The 19,888-nt window shown below is 43.5% G+C and overlaps 1 protein-coding gene across 10 annotated transcripts in view; it reads left to right on the top strand.

Annotated features, from left to right (window-relative positions):
- The window catches only part of fbrsl1 (fibrosin-like 1), a 305,613-nt gene that overhangs the window by 123,995 nt on the left and 161,730 nt on the right, over nucleotides 1-19,888 (top strand). For all 10 annotated transcript variants that reach the window (XM_072433233.1, XM_072433231.1, XM_072433232.1 and 7 more), the window contains exon 3: nucleotides 16,619-16,717. In XM_072433233.1, the coding sequence (XP_072289334.1) occupies nucleotides 16,619-16,717 (99 nt within the window). The remainder of the gene's footprint in view (nucleotides 1-16,618; nucleotides 16,718-19,888) is intronic.

The following is a 19,888-nucleotide window of genomic DNA, read 5'->3' as shown; positions in this document are numbered from 1 at the left end:
TTTATTCTTTAGAATTTTGTGACGGAGCCAGTCGAGCGAGAGAGAGAGAGACAGAGGGGGGGAGGGAGGGAGAGACGCAGACACTCCAGCAATGGCTTCAGCCATTGCAGATTTTCTAGTTTATAAATGTGTATAACAGTAGACAGAAGTCAAGGGGACTTGACCGTTTGATACCCATTCAATAAATTCAGTTAAAATGGATTCAAATTGAGGTTGAAAAGTTTGTTTTGTGTTTCTTATGAACTTAATAAAGCTGACTTTATAATCATCCATGTCACCTTTGCTCTATCCAGACCCTAAAGCAGAGCACATCACAGCTGCCCACGGAGCTTCTCCACTAGAGAGGGCATCTCATCACTCCATCACTCCATCTCTCCATCACACAGTTGTTTTACCTTGGCCAGTGGGTGGCTCCCACACAGCTGATGTCAGGTTGCAACCACTGAGGGTTGGCCAAGAAGTCACGGCCACAGATTAACTCTGCTATTTATGGCCCGGGCCGTCTAACTGCAGCCCCAGAGATGGGAAATATTGCTCACTTAGCAGGATTACTGGGTGCCGTAATGCCCCAAAGGCCTGCTTTATGGCAGGCCATAAATGTTCCCAGGGAGAGGCAGCGAGAGTCGGATTGATTAGCGCTCTGGAGGAAAGTCGATCTGTTACCCACGCCCCACTGGGGAACAGCGTGATGGATGCTTCCGGAAGGTGCTGAGAGGCAGCGAAGGGGAGGGAAGGGCACTTTGCCACGCACTCCGCCAGTCCCAGACATCCCCACAGTGACACAAGATGGAGGGCCCCAACCTGCAGCAGGGCCGCAGGAGGTTGTCAGGCAGTCACAGCGCTATATCTCCACGACGCACTGACCCTTCGCCATCGCTGTGGCAGACAAATGGAGAGTCGACCTTGCCTCATGCTGCCATTTACCAAAGTCCCACTTGACACCTTGCATGCTCCAGACATCCGTCATTGCAAAAGATAGACCATATCTACAGCCAGCACCCATGAGGAGTGATGTCTGTTATAGTATGAGCTCTGATGAAGGACATACAGCCTTTTAACCCTCTTTTTATCCAGACGTTTTTACCATCTTCATATATAATGTTTCATGTATGAAGAAGAGGTCATTTAAATTTGGTTTCCAAAATAACAGAAGGTACTCACATGGCTCTGAGATGAGCTGAGGTGAAATGTGTGGTTCACATTCCAATACAGTTAAATCAAAACATGCATTTGGACACCAGATGCTTTATTAAATGATAAAACATTTATGTAAAGATTTATACAGCCGTAGTTGCTGACTCAAAGGAATGTTTCCTACAAGATTACAAGATATGCAAATGTGTTTGTGAAAGAGATTGAACATTATTTAGTTAATGCAGTCTGTAGCATAGAGCAGCTCACTTAAATCACTTGGAGATCCCTGCGCTGTGAGCCATAAATACTGTACAAATACCAGGCTGAAAGTTAAGTACTTGGACATTATGTACCAGGCCTGTCTCCTCAGGTAGTACGGACTTCTTTCAACACATGCTCCGCTTACTCCACCTTTCACCTCGTCCCTCTGCTCCCTGCTGGGCACCAGTCTCCGCCATGTGCCCTGCACACTCGCACCATTGCTACTATTTTACAGCCCTTTCACTTGTTTGGATATTTTCCAGATGCCTGATGTGGGGTTTGCCATATGTCAACTATATGTTCTTTTGATGTGTGAGTGTGAATAGAATGAAAGCAAAGGTTTCATTTGTCGTGTGGAAGCAAAGGTAGAGCAGAGGATGTTGGGAATGGATATTTTTATGACACAATATCAAATTGTAGTGTTACGATTATTATAAGAAAAAATATCAGGATTTAATGATTACGGGTATTCACGATGATTCAGACTGTGGCAAAACATCAGTGAAATCTTTCTGAAAGACAAGGAAAAGTTAAATGTGAGCAAAACAGCAAGATACAATAAAGTCATTTGCATTTAGGTCTATTTCTGGGGCTATATATTGAACAAAAAAATATTAATTTTGCTTCTAAAATGGTCACGATTATTTTTTGGTTTTCACAATTATATTGTGACCTGAAAAATCCTAATAATCGATTAACCAAATAATCTTGACATTTCTAGCTGAGAGCAACAAATGTATTCATGTTTTTGTCCTCTTTTGGGTTAATCATTATATAGAACAACCTGATCATGGTTTAACCTGATTTTAGGCTTAGTTTAGCTTAACTTAGTTTCATAAAGTCTGGGTTTAGATCTGGTGGTATATAGAAAGCTGAATATTAATTTGTCAGGAAGGTTTAAGAACCACTGGATTTATTAATTAAGAAAATAATACATATTTAAAGTTATTAGCGCTGAAAACAATACTTCAGACTTGATGGACAGAATTTAGTTAATTTAGTTGTTTAATTTTGTTAATTTATCTTTGACAACATTTTTTATTTTATGGAATTATGGGGATTTAGATAACATTGGTCCACAACTTCTCATTTTTTGAGATTGATAACTTTTGTTTGACATTTTTCGAGGCAAAAACAGTGGACAGCAATCCAGGAAGGTCGTCGACTTTTCTATTGGCCAATTGCGCGCATGGAAATATTCTAGTGCTGACACAACCCTTCTCACCGGTGCCAATCCTTTGTGTTCCCAACCGTGACCGAAGATAAACTCCCCTTTAAAGGAGGAGAGAAAAGAGGAGAACTCTGCCTGTGATCATCTTAATGGGACTAATATGTCTGTACATTGTTCCTTCTAAATAACAGCTGAGGGCCTGGAAATATTCATCTTCAATATAATAAGTAATATTACATTACATTAACATAACATTAATTTAATTAATAACCCCCGATTTAGAAGAAAAAGCTAGTTATCAATGAGGTTCTTCTAGATTGTTGTTTTTGTTGTTGCTTATAACAAAGTGTAATACTATAATAGTTCAAACATGGAAGTTATCTATAATATTCAAATGATAAATATGAATATGAATATCCATAACATTTTAAAATCCCCAGTAGTTTTAATTATTATGATGTTATCGTCCATGTGTCACAGAAGCTTCATGAACCAAAACCAAAATAGTCAAAACAAGAGGTTTGAAGATTATGGCTTCATGCAGTGAAAAAATTATTCACCATCTTTATTCTCTGAATTGCTCACTCTATAAAATCTTATAGCAGGTTTATACCTAATGCGATCGGTGCGGATCAGAATTATAGCCGCTGCGATCATGCTTTGTTTGTGTTGAGTCAACAGTTGTGCTGTTTCTGATTGATTCTGGTCAAAATCTCATTTCAGTCATTCATTCATTTTATTTATTTACACAGGGAAAACCCAATGAGAAAAGTTCTCTTTTTCATGGGTACCTGTTAAAACACTACACCAAATAAACAACAAACTTTGCCTACTAAAACACAAATAAAACAATCAACAAAATTAACACCAAAAAAAACCAAAACAAAATCTCGTCCAAGAATGACAACAATATAGAAAATATATTTACATATGATGTCATATATGTAACAATGTCCACTCTTGATGGACACTTTCACAAACAAAAGCAGATCGATGCTTTGGTGCCACCTGTTTTAGACTCATTTGTGGCAGGAGTTGCTCAACTTGTTCGCTCAACACAGATGACACTGATTGTAATCCTCATCAGAGACAGGCAAATCTTTTCTTTTGTTAAGCCAATGGGTGCAGTTGAAATAACCATCTCTTCTTTCAGAAAGCATATCAAATGACGGCGAGATTGCATGTTATTATGACTGAGCACATTTTTTCATTTTTGTTTTGATAAGGTAAAGCAAATCAGTAACTAGAATTTCAACATGGAAATTCCCTTTTGTACCAGTCTAATCTAATTTCTTGGAATCAGAGGATTTAGTCAATTGCATGTGATTCACTTCAACATTGTGACCTCTCTGACCTCCAGTACATAAGCTAATAGGACAATGTTACGTTAGTTCACCTCCCTTAGCCTAATTCCTCCAGTTTAGTAACACCCGTCTTTGCTAATGAGACTATTTTGATGCCAAGTGCTTTGTTGTGCAACGCCAATACAAGAACGCATGATTTGTTTGGTTTGCTTTGAATATTATTTGAATATGAACTATCTACTTGTTAACTTTAAAATCATGCAAACATGTTATAAGGGGAAATGACTTTTAAATTGCTTATATTCACTTCGATTAAATTAAAAGTTGTGTTCATTGTTACACTGAAAAAGTCAAACTTGGCACATGAGTCATGTCAGTCTCTTCTTGTTTGAAATGTTTCATGAGAGAGAATACACTGTAACAAGACTGGCCTTGCTTTTCCATTTAGCACTTGCGCCGCTGCTGTTGCTGCTGCTGCTGCTGTGTGGGATCTGGGCCAAATCATCACAGCCAATCCCGACATCTGCCCGCAAAGCAAGATAAATTGTTGTTGAAATGCAGTGACTACCGCTGTCTGACCTGTAAAAACGTTCTCTTTAGATTGATTTCACATTTATTGGAGTAGTTTCTGATTTCCTCCACAGACAGTGTCCCTGGATGATGAACTTTGGTCAATGGATTGTCTGGTTTATTTTTTCAGTGCAGTGACATCTGTAGACTGATGGCGCTCCGTCCTACCTGATGTTTCCTGTCTTAAAAACATGAGCTAGTTCGTATTAGCTCGATCGAGACCTCTTTTTCAAGGGGGACTTGGGGGTAAAGGGAAAAACATAACATCACACAAATCATAACAACTTTCATGCAAGTTAAAAGCACTTTTAGAATAACATGCACAACAAGTCTCACAGAGCTGCTTTTACAATACAAGTATGGGGAAAAAGCTGATTTTCTTTTACGTTATGTATGAAAAACCTTTTTACAATCAGCTGACGGACGCGAAAGTGAGGTCCCGAAAGCGAGGTTGGTAGTTTTATCCCTGTGGCTTGTCAAATATACTCCCATTGTGCACTTGCTTTCCTGATATAAAGCCCTGTACAGTTTCAAAAGGGCCGCCGTTAAAGCTAAGTCCAATGAAGTATTTGCTTAGTGACATAAATCCAGGCAGAGCTCATTGTTGACACAGGACAGAGCAGGTAAATGTCAGACAGAATCAGTACGTGGCCTGCCCTGGTCCATCCTATCTCCTCCAGAGCTGCACTATTGATTTAAAGCCAAGGGGTTGGTTCACAGACATTTGAATAAAACACAATCCCAGATCAAACAAGTTCACCAAACTCCAAGGCCCATCAATCTCACTGCTGCTTTGTTTGTTTTGTTCATCATTTACATAATCATTCATCTTCTAGTGCTTTTGTTTCTGTTAAAGGCTTTAGACCGTGCAGCAACTATGGCCCATTTAAAGGTGGCCCTGGACAAATGGGTAGGTTTTGGTTCAATGTAAAAAATGGTGCCGTAACATGCTTTTTTTCACGTTTCGTAGTCTATCCTAAGTGTGTAATTGATAATAATAAGGGTTGTGCAACACCCTTAACATAATAGTCAAGAAATATCACCCAGAGCTTGGACCCCCTCACCAACCCGGAAATGCAAACGGCTTGGTTTGATATTCGCCCCCACCCTTGTGAAGAGCGATCTGGCTCCCCCGCCCAACCCGTGACGTAGTCTCAGAGAGCGTGTGTGCCCCGCCCACCCGTGACGTAGTCTCAGAGCGCGTGTGTGCCCCGCCCACCCGTGACGTAGTGTGTGCCCCACAGCTGTCAGCTCCGTGCTGCGCCACTGAGTGAGAAACGATAGAACTTCAGATCAACACTACTTTGAGACTAAATAAAGCTGGTGTTTATTCTACAGCGTGCGCAGAACAGATATATATATATATATATATATATATATATATATATATATATATATATATATATAAAGTCTTATGTCCATCGCGCTCTTATTTCCTGGTTTTTCGGTATCAGATAGAACTTCTCTCCGTTTATTTTCCCGGTTGCTGCATCAAGTCCCACATAAACCTTCACCATTGTGATAATAGTAAAGAGTGCGATATCATTAATGAAGTTTTGGGCCTCTTTGAACCGTGTTTCGTCGTAAATCGAAGCAGAAAAACTCCGGGGCTTGTATAGGGAGACGAGCCTGCAGCAGCGCCGAGCCGGGGGGAAGGGGGCGGGAGGCTTCAGGCGGGAGGGTGAGGGGGGTGGAGAGGGGGGAGGGGGAAGGGTGAGGGGGATGATGACGCGTGCTTGCCCTTATGACGCGGTCTTGCCCCCACCGTCCGTCAGTTTGGAGATTCGAGGAAAGGAGATAGTCTGTACTATAGCTAAACACTGCGGGAATCAATCAAAAAAACACTCTGGGTACATATATGAAGCACAAATAGCAATGTAAGAAGGTTAAAAGCTCTGAAAAGTCGATTTTGCATGTTATGGGACCTTTAATGGTTCATTTCACATGCATTCTTTTAGGTAAAGTTATCGTGGCCCCAAAACAACGAGATTATCATGCTAAATTCTAACTTCTAACCATGCAATGGCAATAAACCTTTTTTGATTCTGCTCTAACATTGTTCTCTCGAGGTTTGAATATTTCTACTTATACCGCAAAGCTGGGAAATGTCCTTACAAAGTGAATTTTCCAACCATATGGCATTGTTTGAAAGTTTAAATACAAAATAGATATCAAAATGCGTCTTTAAAATCCACAATAATGCATGATAGGCCCACCTCTTCACCTTTTCTTCCTCGGTCGCTTGTCCTTTAGCTTGTCTTGTAGCCCTGTTCAGTGGCTCTTACTTCGTCGTGCTTATGGTTGTTGAGATTCAGCAGACAAACACGGTCTTGGGGGAGCTGACATCATTAGAACAGGGAGCAGCTCCCGTCTCTACCTTCTCCAGCTTTACTGAGAGATAAAGTAGAAGAGGGGAAGAGCAGAGGGCGGGTTTAAGCAATGCAAGGTCAAGATCGTGGCACAATTACCCCGGCAGCGCTGTGCCCCGCGAGGACCAAAACCCCTGACTTCTCACCCTGCCAAGGTTGGTCCAGGCCGTTCCTTCAGACAATTAGCCCTCCCATATCCCCAGTCATTTCCATATTCACATGCTCCTTGACTCTGCCCTGCCCTGCCCTGCTCTGCTCTGGCAGGTGGAGAACACTGAGGGCAGACCGGGGTTGTGAGTACACTGTGCAGTCCTGGTGGAAGCTTGAATTTGCAGTGCTGGGTAATAAATTTACACTATATTAACATGCAGTAGTTAGAAACTAACAAATCAAATTGACTGATATATATTCAAACTGACTGATTGTTCATATTTTCTTACACTTAGTCAGATAACACAAAATAGGAAATAAAGTAGCGCAGAGAATAAACCCAAAGTGTCTGGGAAATCTATATTAAAGTTCAACGTTTATATGTTTCCATTTCGTAAGTTATTGCAGTCCTTGATAGTCGGCTCCGTCATTCGCTTTCTTGTTATTGCTTTTTTTTTGCTGCAACCAACATTAAATTCCACATGCATCCATCTATCATTTCCATTGTTGGAGTTTCACATCCGAGATACATTGTTTTAAAGTCAAATGAGCGTCCGTGTCTGCAGCGCTCATTCTTTACAGTCCAGGATTTATGAAAAATATGTCCATAATATGTTTCCATTCATAGTGAGATACTTTTCTATTCATTTGGGAAATCAAATGTTCCTATTTTTAAATAAACACTCAAAAATCTCACTTTAGATAAACAAATACAAATACAAATGCCTTTTGCTTGTGTCTTGAAACCTACAAGTATTCACGTCTTTGATCTCCTCACATTCTAAACCGATTTGGAACGGTTGCTTTATCCCCAGGACCGCTCGCTCTGACTACACACAGATCCTGCAGACAGTGGCCTGCCAATTAGGATGAACTCTGAATCCACTGTAAGCTTATTAAATCACTATTATCCCTAATAACACAATGGACACGATCCTCTTCTCCCCACTGCATCCTGATTTTCTGTAGTCTACATGGTGACAAGCCGGGCCTGTCAGATCATCACCGCTGTGAATACTCTCCACACCCAGCAGACACAGACACATAATTGTGCTCGGGCATTTTGCAGATATGGGATTCTCAAATCCCAGCACATGTCAGCGTTTTGAGGGATCATATAGATGCAAATGCGCCCATGTAATTGCACAAGCGGTGGCTCGGCTTGCTGTCATGTCAATGGCTGATTCCATCTGCTTTTCATCGCCGCAGCCTTTTCTGCCTTTTTCCAAGACCTGATTTCCATAGCAGCCAAAGCTTTACAATCCTCTCATCTTATCTGCCTGTTTCCCTCCTCCTTTCAACACCCCCTCCTGCGTGCCGCTGTTCCCCGTCGCACTGGCAGTATGCGTCTTTTCTAGTCCAAGCCGCAGCCTTGGAAGTGACAGGAAGAAAGTGGAAGTCACAGTCAAGACACCTCAGATGAGAGTGAGGAGCAGCTCTGCACAGCTCAGGTTTACTGTGACATATATCAGTTCTAAGACATGAAACAACTATACTACACATATTTTACTGTATGTTTTTTTTCTTTTTTAACTCTTTTCTTTTTTTTCCTATATTGAAGTAAAGTTGTTGTTAATCCATATTGTTTGCGGTATTGATTTGAAGTGTTTTTAATGCCTAATTATACATATTACCAATTCTTAAAAGGGAATTATATTTGTAAATGTGCACTATGTACGTTTTATATTGAAGTTTCCTTTCATCCGCTGTCTCCATGGAGATGCTATTGCTTTACCTGGTACAGTATGGCATTAAACCTTTATATCTTGCATTTATTCTGCCTTTTGTTTATTTATAAAGCTCTCATTGGGATTTTGCCTGATTATTTAATACGTTTTCTGAACATCAGATCAGGAATTCGCCGACTAAGATCACAAGGCATCATTGTTTTAGTCTCTGGAAGGGGAAAAAGGAACTTTGCTCCTGGCTTATGGAATGACAGACACTCAAAGTTGTTTTTTATGTCTATTAGTTAAGCACTTATAAAAGACTTTCCTAGGTTCCAGTGCTCTTGTTTTAGATTATTTTATTCCATATTGTGTGTTTTTATATATATATATTTTTATTGATTATTTTATTGAACATTTTATTGACATTTTATCTGCATATCCGGTATCATTTGTAATTGTATAAATGTTTTTTGTGCTAACAGCAGGCTGTAAATGAGAGCTCACTCTCAAGGGCCTTCCTTGTATTACTAAAGGTTATAGTGTATTAAATCACAGCATTTTATACTGCTAATTATCACCTGTTTTGGGACTGATATTGCTCTTAAATATTGGACTGAGAGTAACAAAGCACTTCAGATGGTTTTCGGGAATCACAGGGTCCTTCATGATTCGATGCGATTCACGGCTCACGATACGATAGTATCACGATTTTGCACAATCGATATATTGTCCAAGATATTTTGCGATATATCATTATTTTTTAAAGAACCCAATGCATTTCAATAAAATGTTTCTTTGTTAAACCACAACCTGCACAAACTCAAAATGAAATACACCAAGTTTAAACCAGTTTCCTACAAGCTACAAAATTGTAGCGCGGTCACAAAATAATTTGGAAAAATATACCTAGCATTATACCTAGCATTGACACTTCAGATTTATGTATTTGGGCCTCAAAACTCCTGCGATGGGCACAATAAATGGATAAATGGATTTAGGCAGCTGGAAAGAAGTCCATTATGGATGACACAAACGTCACCAACAATCAAAGCCTGAACTGAACATTCAAAAAAGTTATAAAAGAAATGCCATAATATGAAAAATATTTAATAGATTTGGACCAAATAGGAAAATGAAGCTGAACTATGCTTACGTAAAATGTTGATATGTTCTTTCTCTATATATTTTTGTGTTCTTTTAAACAAAGACATTTTTTTTTTACAAACTAGCTAAGTATATAATGCCATACATTCAAGGCAAGAAATGACATCCAAGCAGGTGCCTGACCTTCCACCAGAAACGCTTCATAATGCACCTTTAATACATCAACCACCAATCTGATTCTTTGTGCTTGTCATCCCAATCATGGAGGTGATATATAATGTATAATTTATTCTTAGAAGTATTGCAAATCCATATGCAAATCACTGCGCAAAAAAGAGAAAACAATGAAAGAGGATATTCCAAATAGAGAACATATTTCTTTGACAAATTGGCAATACACCTTAAACCTATCACAAATTTAGCCATATCCTCATATATATTTTTTCATTTCTTAAATAGCTGAAAACTTCAAAGTAAATCCAAGGTTCTATAAGGGCACTACCAATCTAAATTCGCTCACAAACTCTCCCCTTCAGCCCAGAAGACTTCCTGTTGAATCGAGCGTGTGGCGTGTGTGCTGTGCAGGCTGGAGATAAGGTCCCAGAAGTTTTCCAAGGGCAGGACGAGTGTGCAGACTTCAGAGGAGAGCCGAGACTGATTCATTACATGTGTTGCATCTGCCTCCTATTAAAAAGGCCCAGAGCACTGTGTCTGCTGCTTCTCTCACACTCTCCCACCGCAAACTGACTCCATGCCCTGACTGTTTACTCAGAGCGAGCACCTCCAACTCAGGCCGTGCCACTTTCAAATGAGACTTAGCACTATGCTAGGCTAACTACCCACTATGAAGTTTAAACATTTAGTTTGAGAATCAAAACTAAATCACCATTTAGGTTTAGATTATCAAATTACAAAGGCTGCAATTATTTATAGATATACATTTATAAAATCATGTTCAAAGTTGATATAAAACTGCTTATTAATAGAAACAAGTCCATTGACATTTTTCAATACTGCATAAATTATATGTGTCATATCTTTATAGATTTCAATGTAACAAGCAGCATATTTTAATGTATGTGGTTTTATTGTTGGAAAATAGCTACATTACATTTCTGAATCCCACATGTGTGACCGGCAGTCTGAATTCTTTGAATAATTAACTATAGTACAGAGCAGTGAACAGAGATGGAGCACTCAAGCCTGAAAACTCCAGAACAATTTAGGATTAGTCAAACATTTATGAATTAATGAGGAAACACTTTTATGACATGCTTAAAATTCTTAAAAGTCATTTTTACATTATATAAGGCCCAAAGTCACTGGTCATCCATGACCCCTGAAGGGAACAAGCGGTAGAAAATGAATGAATGAATGTCCTTTTTAAACATAAATTGCAAATCTAATTGTCATTACGATATCGACTTGTGTTTTTCTTCTATCAAATGAAGAAAAACCATGTGTTTATTTAACCTGACATGTTTTTGCAGCAGGTGTGACATGTCTATCAGCTGCAGGGGCCGAAGAAAAACACAACTTCATATTAAGAAGTTGACCAAATGTATTTCCTAAATAAGTTATTGCAAAACTTGTTTTAAACTTGTTTTTTCTTACATAATGAGTTAGTTGTAGACTTGGACTCCATTGTTTTGTTGTTGACTGCAGACTTTATACTCTGGTCCCATCTGAAAGTGACGGGAGTTTTACTAAAGTGACTGACACTTTACATTCACTTGCTCATTTCCTGTAGCTTACAATCTCATTGACAGTGTTTTAATTATGCCCTGGTGATGGAACACTTAGATGTGTGTGTTTCAGTGAACCTGTTAAACTGAACTTTTTGCCAAACATACGCCGACTTTATCTGATAATTATTTCCGATTACATTAGAGGAAATTAAACCTTTCTGAACGTGTGAGGGTGACAGAGTTGTCAACTGTAATTTCAGTGAGAACATTGCACTTCGAAAAAGAAATATAGTTCTTCACCAACTCCCGGCGGCAGAGTGGCTAGCACTAGTCACAGGTTCAACTTCTGGGCCAGACCAGATCTTTCTGTGTGGAGTTTGCATGTTTCTCCCTGCTTTTCTCCCTGCTGGGGGGAAACATGCACAATCTGGAGATGGGTCCCGGGCGCTGCAAAGGAACTGCTAATAAGATCATTTTCAAGTCTTAAAGTCTTAAGCCTCAAATTAATGACTGGTGTAATAGCCGTTAAGCAGAAGTGAAGGTTTTACAGTAGGAATCTCTGTTGTGGTCACCTATGAAAAAACATTATTTCTGTGCTCAAGTGGATCTATATTCTGAATGAATGGGACTTATTGATACCAATTATTTCGATGATGACTATTTTTACTTTTTGTGTATATAGGTCTATGCTCTGATTAAGGTAATCTGATCTATGCTACGTGTGCGGTAGCGCTAACAAACACCACTGTATAACTATTGAGGGATACAACCAGAAAAGTAGATGCAAAGAGTATTAAACTGAACCTTGTGCCCAGAGTCATTGTACCAATACATGAAAAGCCTGAGAAGCTGACATTTTTTTACCACTTTATAAACACATCTCAGCAAACTCTGCCAGAGGAGAAATAAATCACTCTCTTTTTTAATAACTTTTTGCTGACCACTATGTGCAAATGTAGTATTTCCTGGGGCATGTGCCTTAACCTGATGTTGTTTTACTGCTTTGAATATGACTTCTTGTCTGAAAGCCAAAGTCAACTTTGAATTGCAAATAATTAAATTATGTGTAAAAGAAAAAAGCATAACCATAATTTGAATTTTCCTTGTGAGCATGTGCAAGTGTTTTGCATTTTAAACATAAATGAAAGCTGAAAATCGGCTTTGAAATCAGCCAAAATCACATTTACAAGATTTCTTTATTGTGGTTTCAATGGATAATATAAGCAAGTAGCTTCAGCGCAAGTTAAAACAAAATCATTATTTTGGATATGAAAAACATAATTCTTTGTTCAAATCCACCTAAATGTACATATCTACAACTTCCTTGCAGTAAATGAAGGTGCACAATTATGAGCAAAACAAATTGGATGGAGTACCTTGGCTGTTCCTTCAAGGCCGTTCTCTTATCAGTGTAGGGCAGATCAGCACAGGGCGTGGGCTGTGTGCCAGTGTGTGTCAGTGTGTTTTCAGCGGGCCCTCGGGACAGGTGCTGAGGGATGGCTCCGTGTTTGGGAGCAGGTGCACCCTCCCTCCCTCTCCCTGTGCTCCACTCTCGCCTTGTTCCCCTGATCCCCCCAGAGGCGTGTGGTGAGAGTGATTGGAGAGGCCTGGCCCACAGGGAGTGCTGCTCTCCCCAGTTCATCTGTTCCAGACAGGCCCCGGCGGGACATGCGGCTCTCCTGAGGGCCTCTTTGGCTGAGAATCAGAGGAGCAGTCTCCTCTCTCAGGCTGACTGCTTTGTTACTGTGTGGGGAGGTCTCAGTAGCCAGAGCGTTTCACTCTAGAGCCAAATATGATATTAGTCACTCTGTCCATACAGATATTAGATTATACCTCTGCTTTTTATTTTCTGCTTTCTCAAGAAGTGTGGCTTTTAATCTGCCACCTCTCATCATGTGGTACTTTTACTAGCAATTTCACATTGCTGCATTTGTGAGTGGGTTACAAATGTGAATTAGCTGAGAGCACTAGCAGAAAGAGTTATAGGGGCATTTTAGCGCTTGTATAATGTGTATCGTGTTTTATGTGGTCATTTATTATAAGACAAGTCCCATGAATAATGTATGATTAAATGGCGTAATGGATACACTGGGACTCGTCAAAATAAAAGCAAAAATCCATTTGCTTACCCCGTAGTAAATCGGCTAGCTTGTCCTTGGGCTAATTTCCAACCTGGGACTTGGTTGGGGAGTGAGTGGATGTCTTGATAGCTGTTTCGCAAGAGGGGGTGTCAGTTGTGTTGTACAATGAGGGGAGGAGGGGAAGCAAAAGTGAAATGGGAGATGGACAGGGAACAAAGCCAGGACACCTTTTCTGTTGGTTCCCCTCCCCCAATACATACACAGGTTTTAATATGATCTGTTGCTTCCCCTTCCTACTATCACAACTCTGTCTCACACAATTTTGGAGCGTCATCGTCTGCCTTCGGGCAGCTGCCATGTGTGTGCCTCAAGAAAATGAAGGCAGATGAATCAATTTGGCCTGTGGCCCTAAAGTGCACTTGTCTGAGCCCTAGCCTTGAGGGGAGGGGATAATGAGCCGATAGATTGAACCAGTGGCACTGAGCTCTGAGGTGGCTGATATAGAAGCAGACCTGCACCTCACACACACCCCTGGTGCCCCCATGTGAGGGAGCAGCCTGTCGCTGGGTTAATAGGGGTGAGGGTCCTCTGTGCAGGACACTTTTCTGAACAGATTAGAGGAAGGGTCTGTATTGGTCCTTTGCAGCCCTCTCTTATGGATTAGACGGGGTCTGTACGGAACACAAGGGGCTCGGGGTCCACATTCTGAGGGGGTAATATAGACTGACAGGGGGACAAGGCTGAGGCACAGCCTTCTTGAGTGCAGTTGACAGGTGATGGCAGGCTTTAGCACAACAAGAGAGAAACCTAGGTCACAGCGAACAATGTGCTCAGAGTCTGTGTAACTCTGAGGCTATGTTTGAGCCCCTGCAAGGTAAAGAGGAGCCCGGATCAAAGAAGTAGGACGACAAAGCCTCACCCGCCTACCTTCAGACAGGTCCCTGCTGACAGTAGGGAAATAGACTGACTCTACACCAGGCCAGCTCACTCTGCTCGGAAGCTCTTTCTGTCTAGCCTTATGCACTGAAGGCTGTGTGCTTCACTCTGGGTTAGAGCGGTATAAATGAGCAGACCCATGTCGGCACAACTCAACTTAGGGGGAAATTAAGATGCTGGAGGGCCCTTTGAAGATAATTAAAGAGCACAGAGTGGCAGCCTCCAGAGACAAACTGGAGACATGTTCAATACCGAGACTAATGGAGCTAATTTCCAGTACATTATTCATGTAAAACACAGGCACTTACTTAGCTATGTTTTTTTAGACATCTTTTTAAAGCCAAACTGCCGTGCTTGCAGCCATTTGCTGTAGCAATTATTATAATACACCTTTTTTGATAACATCGCATAATGCATGTTTACAAAGCTGACACTTGACTACAATATTAGTTTAGATTTACTGACCACAACCACCTGACCTTGAACTGTACCACTTCATCATAGTACACATCAGCCCTCCCATGCCTGTCTCTTAGCATTAATGAAAAAGGCGAAAAAACAACACTTGAAAGCTATACAGTCGGGAGCTTTGGGCCAATTAAAAACCTCCCTAGACAGGAAATTAGTCCCAGCTTTAATCACAGGCAGTCGGGGTTGCCAATCTGTCAGAGTCTGCAAATTCCTGCCCAGATCAATTGCTTTCTTGTCCTGGCAAACAGTGACTGGGGGTGCGGCTCTTGCACACTGCATCATTAACCTAGGTGGCTAATTAGAAGCTGTGCTCTGATCAATAGCCGAGTTGATTGCTGACTGGGTAATGTATCTGGCGTCCCCATAGGAGACAGAAACACTTAGGGTGCCTGCAGGAATTTGTCAGTAAGCAGACGCTGGGTAAACAAAGTAATCAACAGCTGCACTTGAAGGCGATGTGAGGCGCTGTGCCCATGTCTCCCCACTGCCTGCTCGTGCCATCCCGGAGCAGCACAGGTAAAAAAAAGGCCATCATCTATTCTGATTTGTAAGAAGTTATTAGACTGACAGTTTGAAGAGTGAGACTGAGAAATGCACTGGAAGAGGCATGAGAGCTGGAAGTCAAATCTGATTAGGCAAACTTGGCAGGGCTCTACACCATGATCACTTGGCACCAGTCCTCCTTTTACTACGCCAAACCCTCTACTCCACTAATGTCACTGCTGACCTCACCACACTGCTAATACCTCTTGGCCAATCAGCACACTTTTCCCAGTGGCAATAGGGTAATTAAAAGGGAATTGTGTCTTGTTGGCATCTGAGCTGGTGGGCACAAGGGTAGAAAAACACTCCCTGCCACCTTGCCTTCCTCCCACTCTCCCAGCCAGGTGGTAGCGCACAAGACCTGTCAGATTAGCTGATGACCCTTTTAATTCTAGCTCAGCCGGGGGCCATAATTGATATTTACCAGGAAAGGTTAATTGTAGCAGTGATCTGCTTAAATTACAGTGGAGATCAAGAGACCAGGCCCAGCCACTGCGCGAGCCACCAGGGGATCTGCTACACTGCCGCATGCAACTCAGATGAATTATAGCCCACAGCTACAGCACTCAGAGGTGTGAGCATGGGGCACGAGAGCGGCTGATGCTGCACCGACAAAGTGTATTTGCATAGCTTGCAAAGAGTCCATCAGCAAAGACTGAACCCATGCACGGTCTGGGTTGGCTTTCCTTTTGTAAATAATACTTAGCATTTCTGAAGTGTTTCCATTTTGGTGAGAGGTGGGTTGTTTATTTTTCCTGGTGAATGCTTTTTACTTGGACGAGTTCAGGACCATCATCACATAAATTATCTTGTTTTATGTCCTTATCAGTCTTATATTGTACCATAGTTCAGCCTTAGTCTTACGTCTGTATTCAGACTGGCAGACAAAGGTTTTGAGGTAGCTGGTGTTTTGCAACAGCCACTCGGCTTTACATATAGCCAAAACACAAACGACAATGTACTTTGACATGTAAAGGCGGTGCCTTTGTCCCTTATATACTGATTATTACCAAAAGTAGCTGTATTGTTCTGTACTTAGTTATAATAAACACAATACATACACATGACATGGCTGTAATTCTCAAATGTACTGGAGAAATATAAAAATAATAGAAATATGTTTAAATGTTCTTTACATACTAATGTGTTTATTGTGCCCCTTGCAGATCAAGCCGTTGGCACTTCGACCAGTCAAACTGAGTGAAGACGAACCGGTGCAGGAACTGCGACTGCACAGGAGCCCTTCAAAGGAGAAGCTAAATGAGGTGAGACTGGACCAGACCTATGCCTTTTCTGCAGACAGGACCACCCAGGTGCCTCCTTTGCAGATTGAACCAGACCTGTCACACTCCTACAGACTGGACCAGACCTGTCACTCACCTACAGACTGGACCAGACCTGTCACGCTCCTACAGACAGGACCAGACCTGTCACTCACCTACAGACAGGACCAGACCTGTCACACTCCTACAGACTGGACCAGACCTGTCACTCACCTACAGACTGGACCAGACCTGTCACGCTCCTACAGACTGGACCAGACCTGTCACTCACCTACAGACTGGACCAGACCTGTCACGCTCCTACAGACAGGACCAGACCTGTCACTCACCTACAGACAGGACCAGACCTGTCACACTCCTACAGACTGGACCAGACCTGTCACTCACCTACAGACTGGACCAGACCTGTCACGCTCCTACAGACAGGACCAGACCTGTCACTCACCTACAGACCTGACCAGACCTGTCACGCTCCTACAGACTGGACCAGACCTGTCACTCAACTACAGACTGGACCAGACCTGTCACTCACCTACAGACAGGACCAGACCTGTCACTCACCTACAGACCTGACCAGACCTGTCACGCTCCTACAGACAGGACCAGACCTGTCACTCACCTACAGACAGGACCAGACCTGTCACTCACCTACAGACTGGACCAGACCTGTCACTCAACTACAGCCTTGACCAGACATGTCACGCTCCTACAGACTGGACCAGACCTGTCACTCACCTACAGACTGGACCAGACCTGTCACGCTCCTACAGACAGGACCAGACCTGTCACTCACCTACAGACCTGACCAGACCTGTCACGCTCCTACAGCCTGGACCAGACCTGTCACTCACCTACAGACAGGACCAGACCTGTCACTCACCTACAGACAGGACCAGACCTGTCACACTCCTACAGACTGGACCAGACCTGTCACACTCCTACAGACAGGACCAGACCTGTCACTCACCTACAGACAGGACCAGACCTGTCACACGCCTACAGACTGGACCAGACCTGTCACGCTCCTACAGACAGGACCAGACCTGTCACTCACCTACAGCCTTGACCAGACCTGTCACGCTCCTACAGACAGGACCAGACCTGTCACTCACCTACAGACAGGACCAGACCTGTCACACTCCTACAGACTGGACCAGACCTGTCACGCTCCTACAGACAGGACCAGACCTGTCACGCTCCTACAGACAGGACCAGACCTGTCACTCACCTACAGACAGGACCAGACCTGTCACACGCCTACAGACTGGACCAGACCTGTCACGCTCCTACAGACAGGACCAGACCTGTCACTCACCTACAGCCTTGACCAGACCTGTCACGCTCCTACAGACAGGACCAGACCTGTCACTCACCTACAGACAGGACCAGACCTGTCACTCACCTACAGACTGGACCAGACCTGTCACGCTCCTACAGACAGGACCAGACCTGTCACTCACCTACAGACCTGACCAGACCTGTCACGCTCCTACAGACAGGACCAGACCTGTCACTCACCTACAGACAGGACCAGACCTGTCACTCACCTACAGACTGGACCAGACCTGTCACGCTCCTACAGACAGGACCAGACCTGTCACTCACCTACAGACCTGACCAGACCTGTCACGCTCCTACAGCCTGGACCAGACCTGTCACTCACCTACAGACAGGACCAGACCTGTCACTCACCTACAGACAGGACCAGACCTGTCACACTCCTACAGACTGGACCAGACCTGTCACACTCCTACAGACAGGACCAGACCTGTCACTCACCTACAGACAGGACCAGACCTGTCACACGCCTACAGACTGGACCAGACCTGTCACGCTCCTACAGACAGGACCAGACCTGTCACTCACCTACAGCCTTGACCAGACCTGTCACGCTCCTACAGACAGGACCAGACCTGTCACTCACCTACAGACAGGACCAGACCTGTCACACTCCTACAGACTGGACCAGACCTGTCACGCACCTACAGACAGGACCAGACCTGTCACACGCCTACAGACTGGACCAGACCTGTCACGCTCCTACAGACAGGACCAGACCTGTCACTCACCTACAGCCTTGACCAGACCTGTCACGCTCCTACAGACAGGACCAGACCTGTCACTCACCTACAGACAGGACCAGACCTGTCACACTCCTACAGACTGGACCAGACCTGTCACGCTCCTACAGACAGGACCAGACCTGTCACGCTCCTACAGACAGGACCAGACCTGTCACGCTCCTACAGACAGGACCAGACCTGTCACTCACCTACAGACAGGACCAGACCTGTCACTCACCTACAGACTGGACCAGACCTGTCACTCACCTACAGCCTGGACCAGACCTGTCACACTCCTACAGACTGGACCAGACCTGTCACGCTCCTACAGACAGGACCAGACCTGTCACGCTCCTACAGACAGGACCAGACCTGTCACGCTCCTACAGACAGGACCAGACCTGTCACTCACCTACAGACAGGACCAGACCTGTCACACGCCTACAGACTGGACCAGACCTGTCACGCTCCTACAGACAGGACCAGACCTGTCACTCACCTACAGACAGGACCAGACCTGTCACTCACCTACAGACAGGACCAGACCTGTCACACTCCTACAGACTGGACCAGACCTGTCACGCTCCTACAGACAGGACCAGACCTGTCACGCTCCTACAGACAGGACCAGACCTGTCACGCTCCTACAGACAGGACCAGACCTGTCACTCACCTACAGACAGGACCAGACCTGTCACTCACCTATTGACTGGACCAGACCTGTCACTCACCTACAGCCTGGACCAGACCTGTCACGCTCCTACAGACAGGACCAGACCTGTCACGCTCCTACAGACAGGACCAGACCTGTCACTCACCTACAGATTGGACCAGACCTGTCACACTCCTACAGACAGGACCAGACCTGTCACTCACCTACAGACAGGACCAGACCTGTCACTCACCTACAGACTGGACCAGACCTGTCACGCTCCTACAGCCTGGACCAGACCTGTCACGCTCCTACAGACAGGACCAGACCTGTCATTCACCTATTGACTGGACCAGACCTGTCACTCACCTACAGCCTGGACCAGACCTGTCACTCACCTACAGACAGGACCAGACCTGTCATTCACCTACAGCCTGG

Source organism: Eucyclogobius newberryi, unplaced genomic scaffold (assembly GCF_026437365.1).
Source record: "Eucyclogobius newberryi isolate DKJ021-1_F unplaced genomic scaffold, fEucNew1.0.hap1 SCAF_6, whole genome shotgun sequence".
NCBI classification, from domain to species: Eukaryota; Metazoa; Chordata; class Actinopteri; order Gobiiformes; family Gobiidae; genus Eucyclogobius; species Eucyclogobius newberryi.
This window is presented reverse-complemented; position numbering and strand designations above follow the sequence as displayed.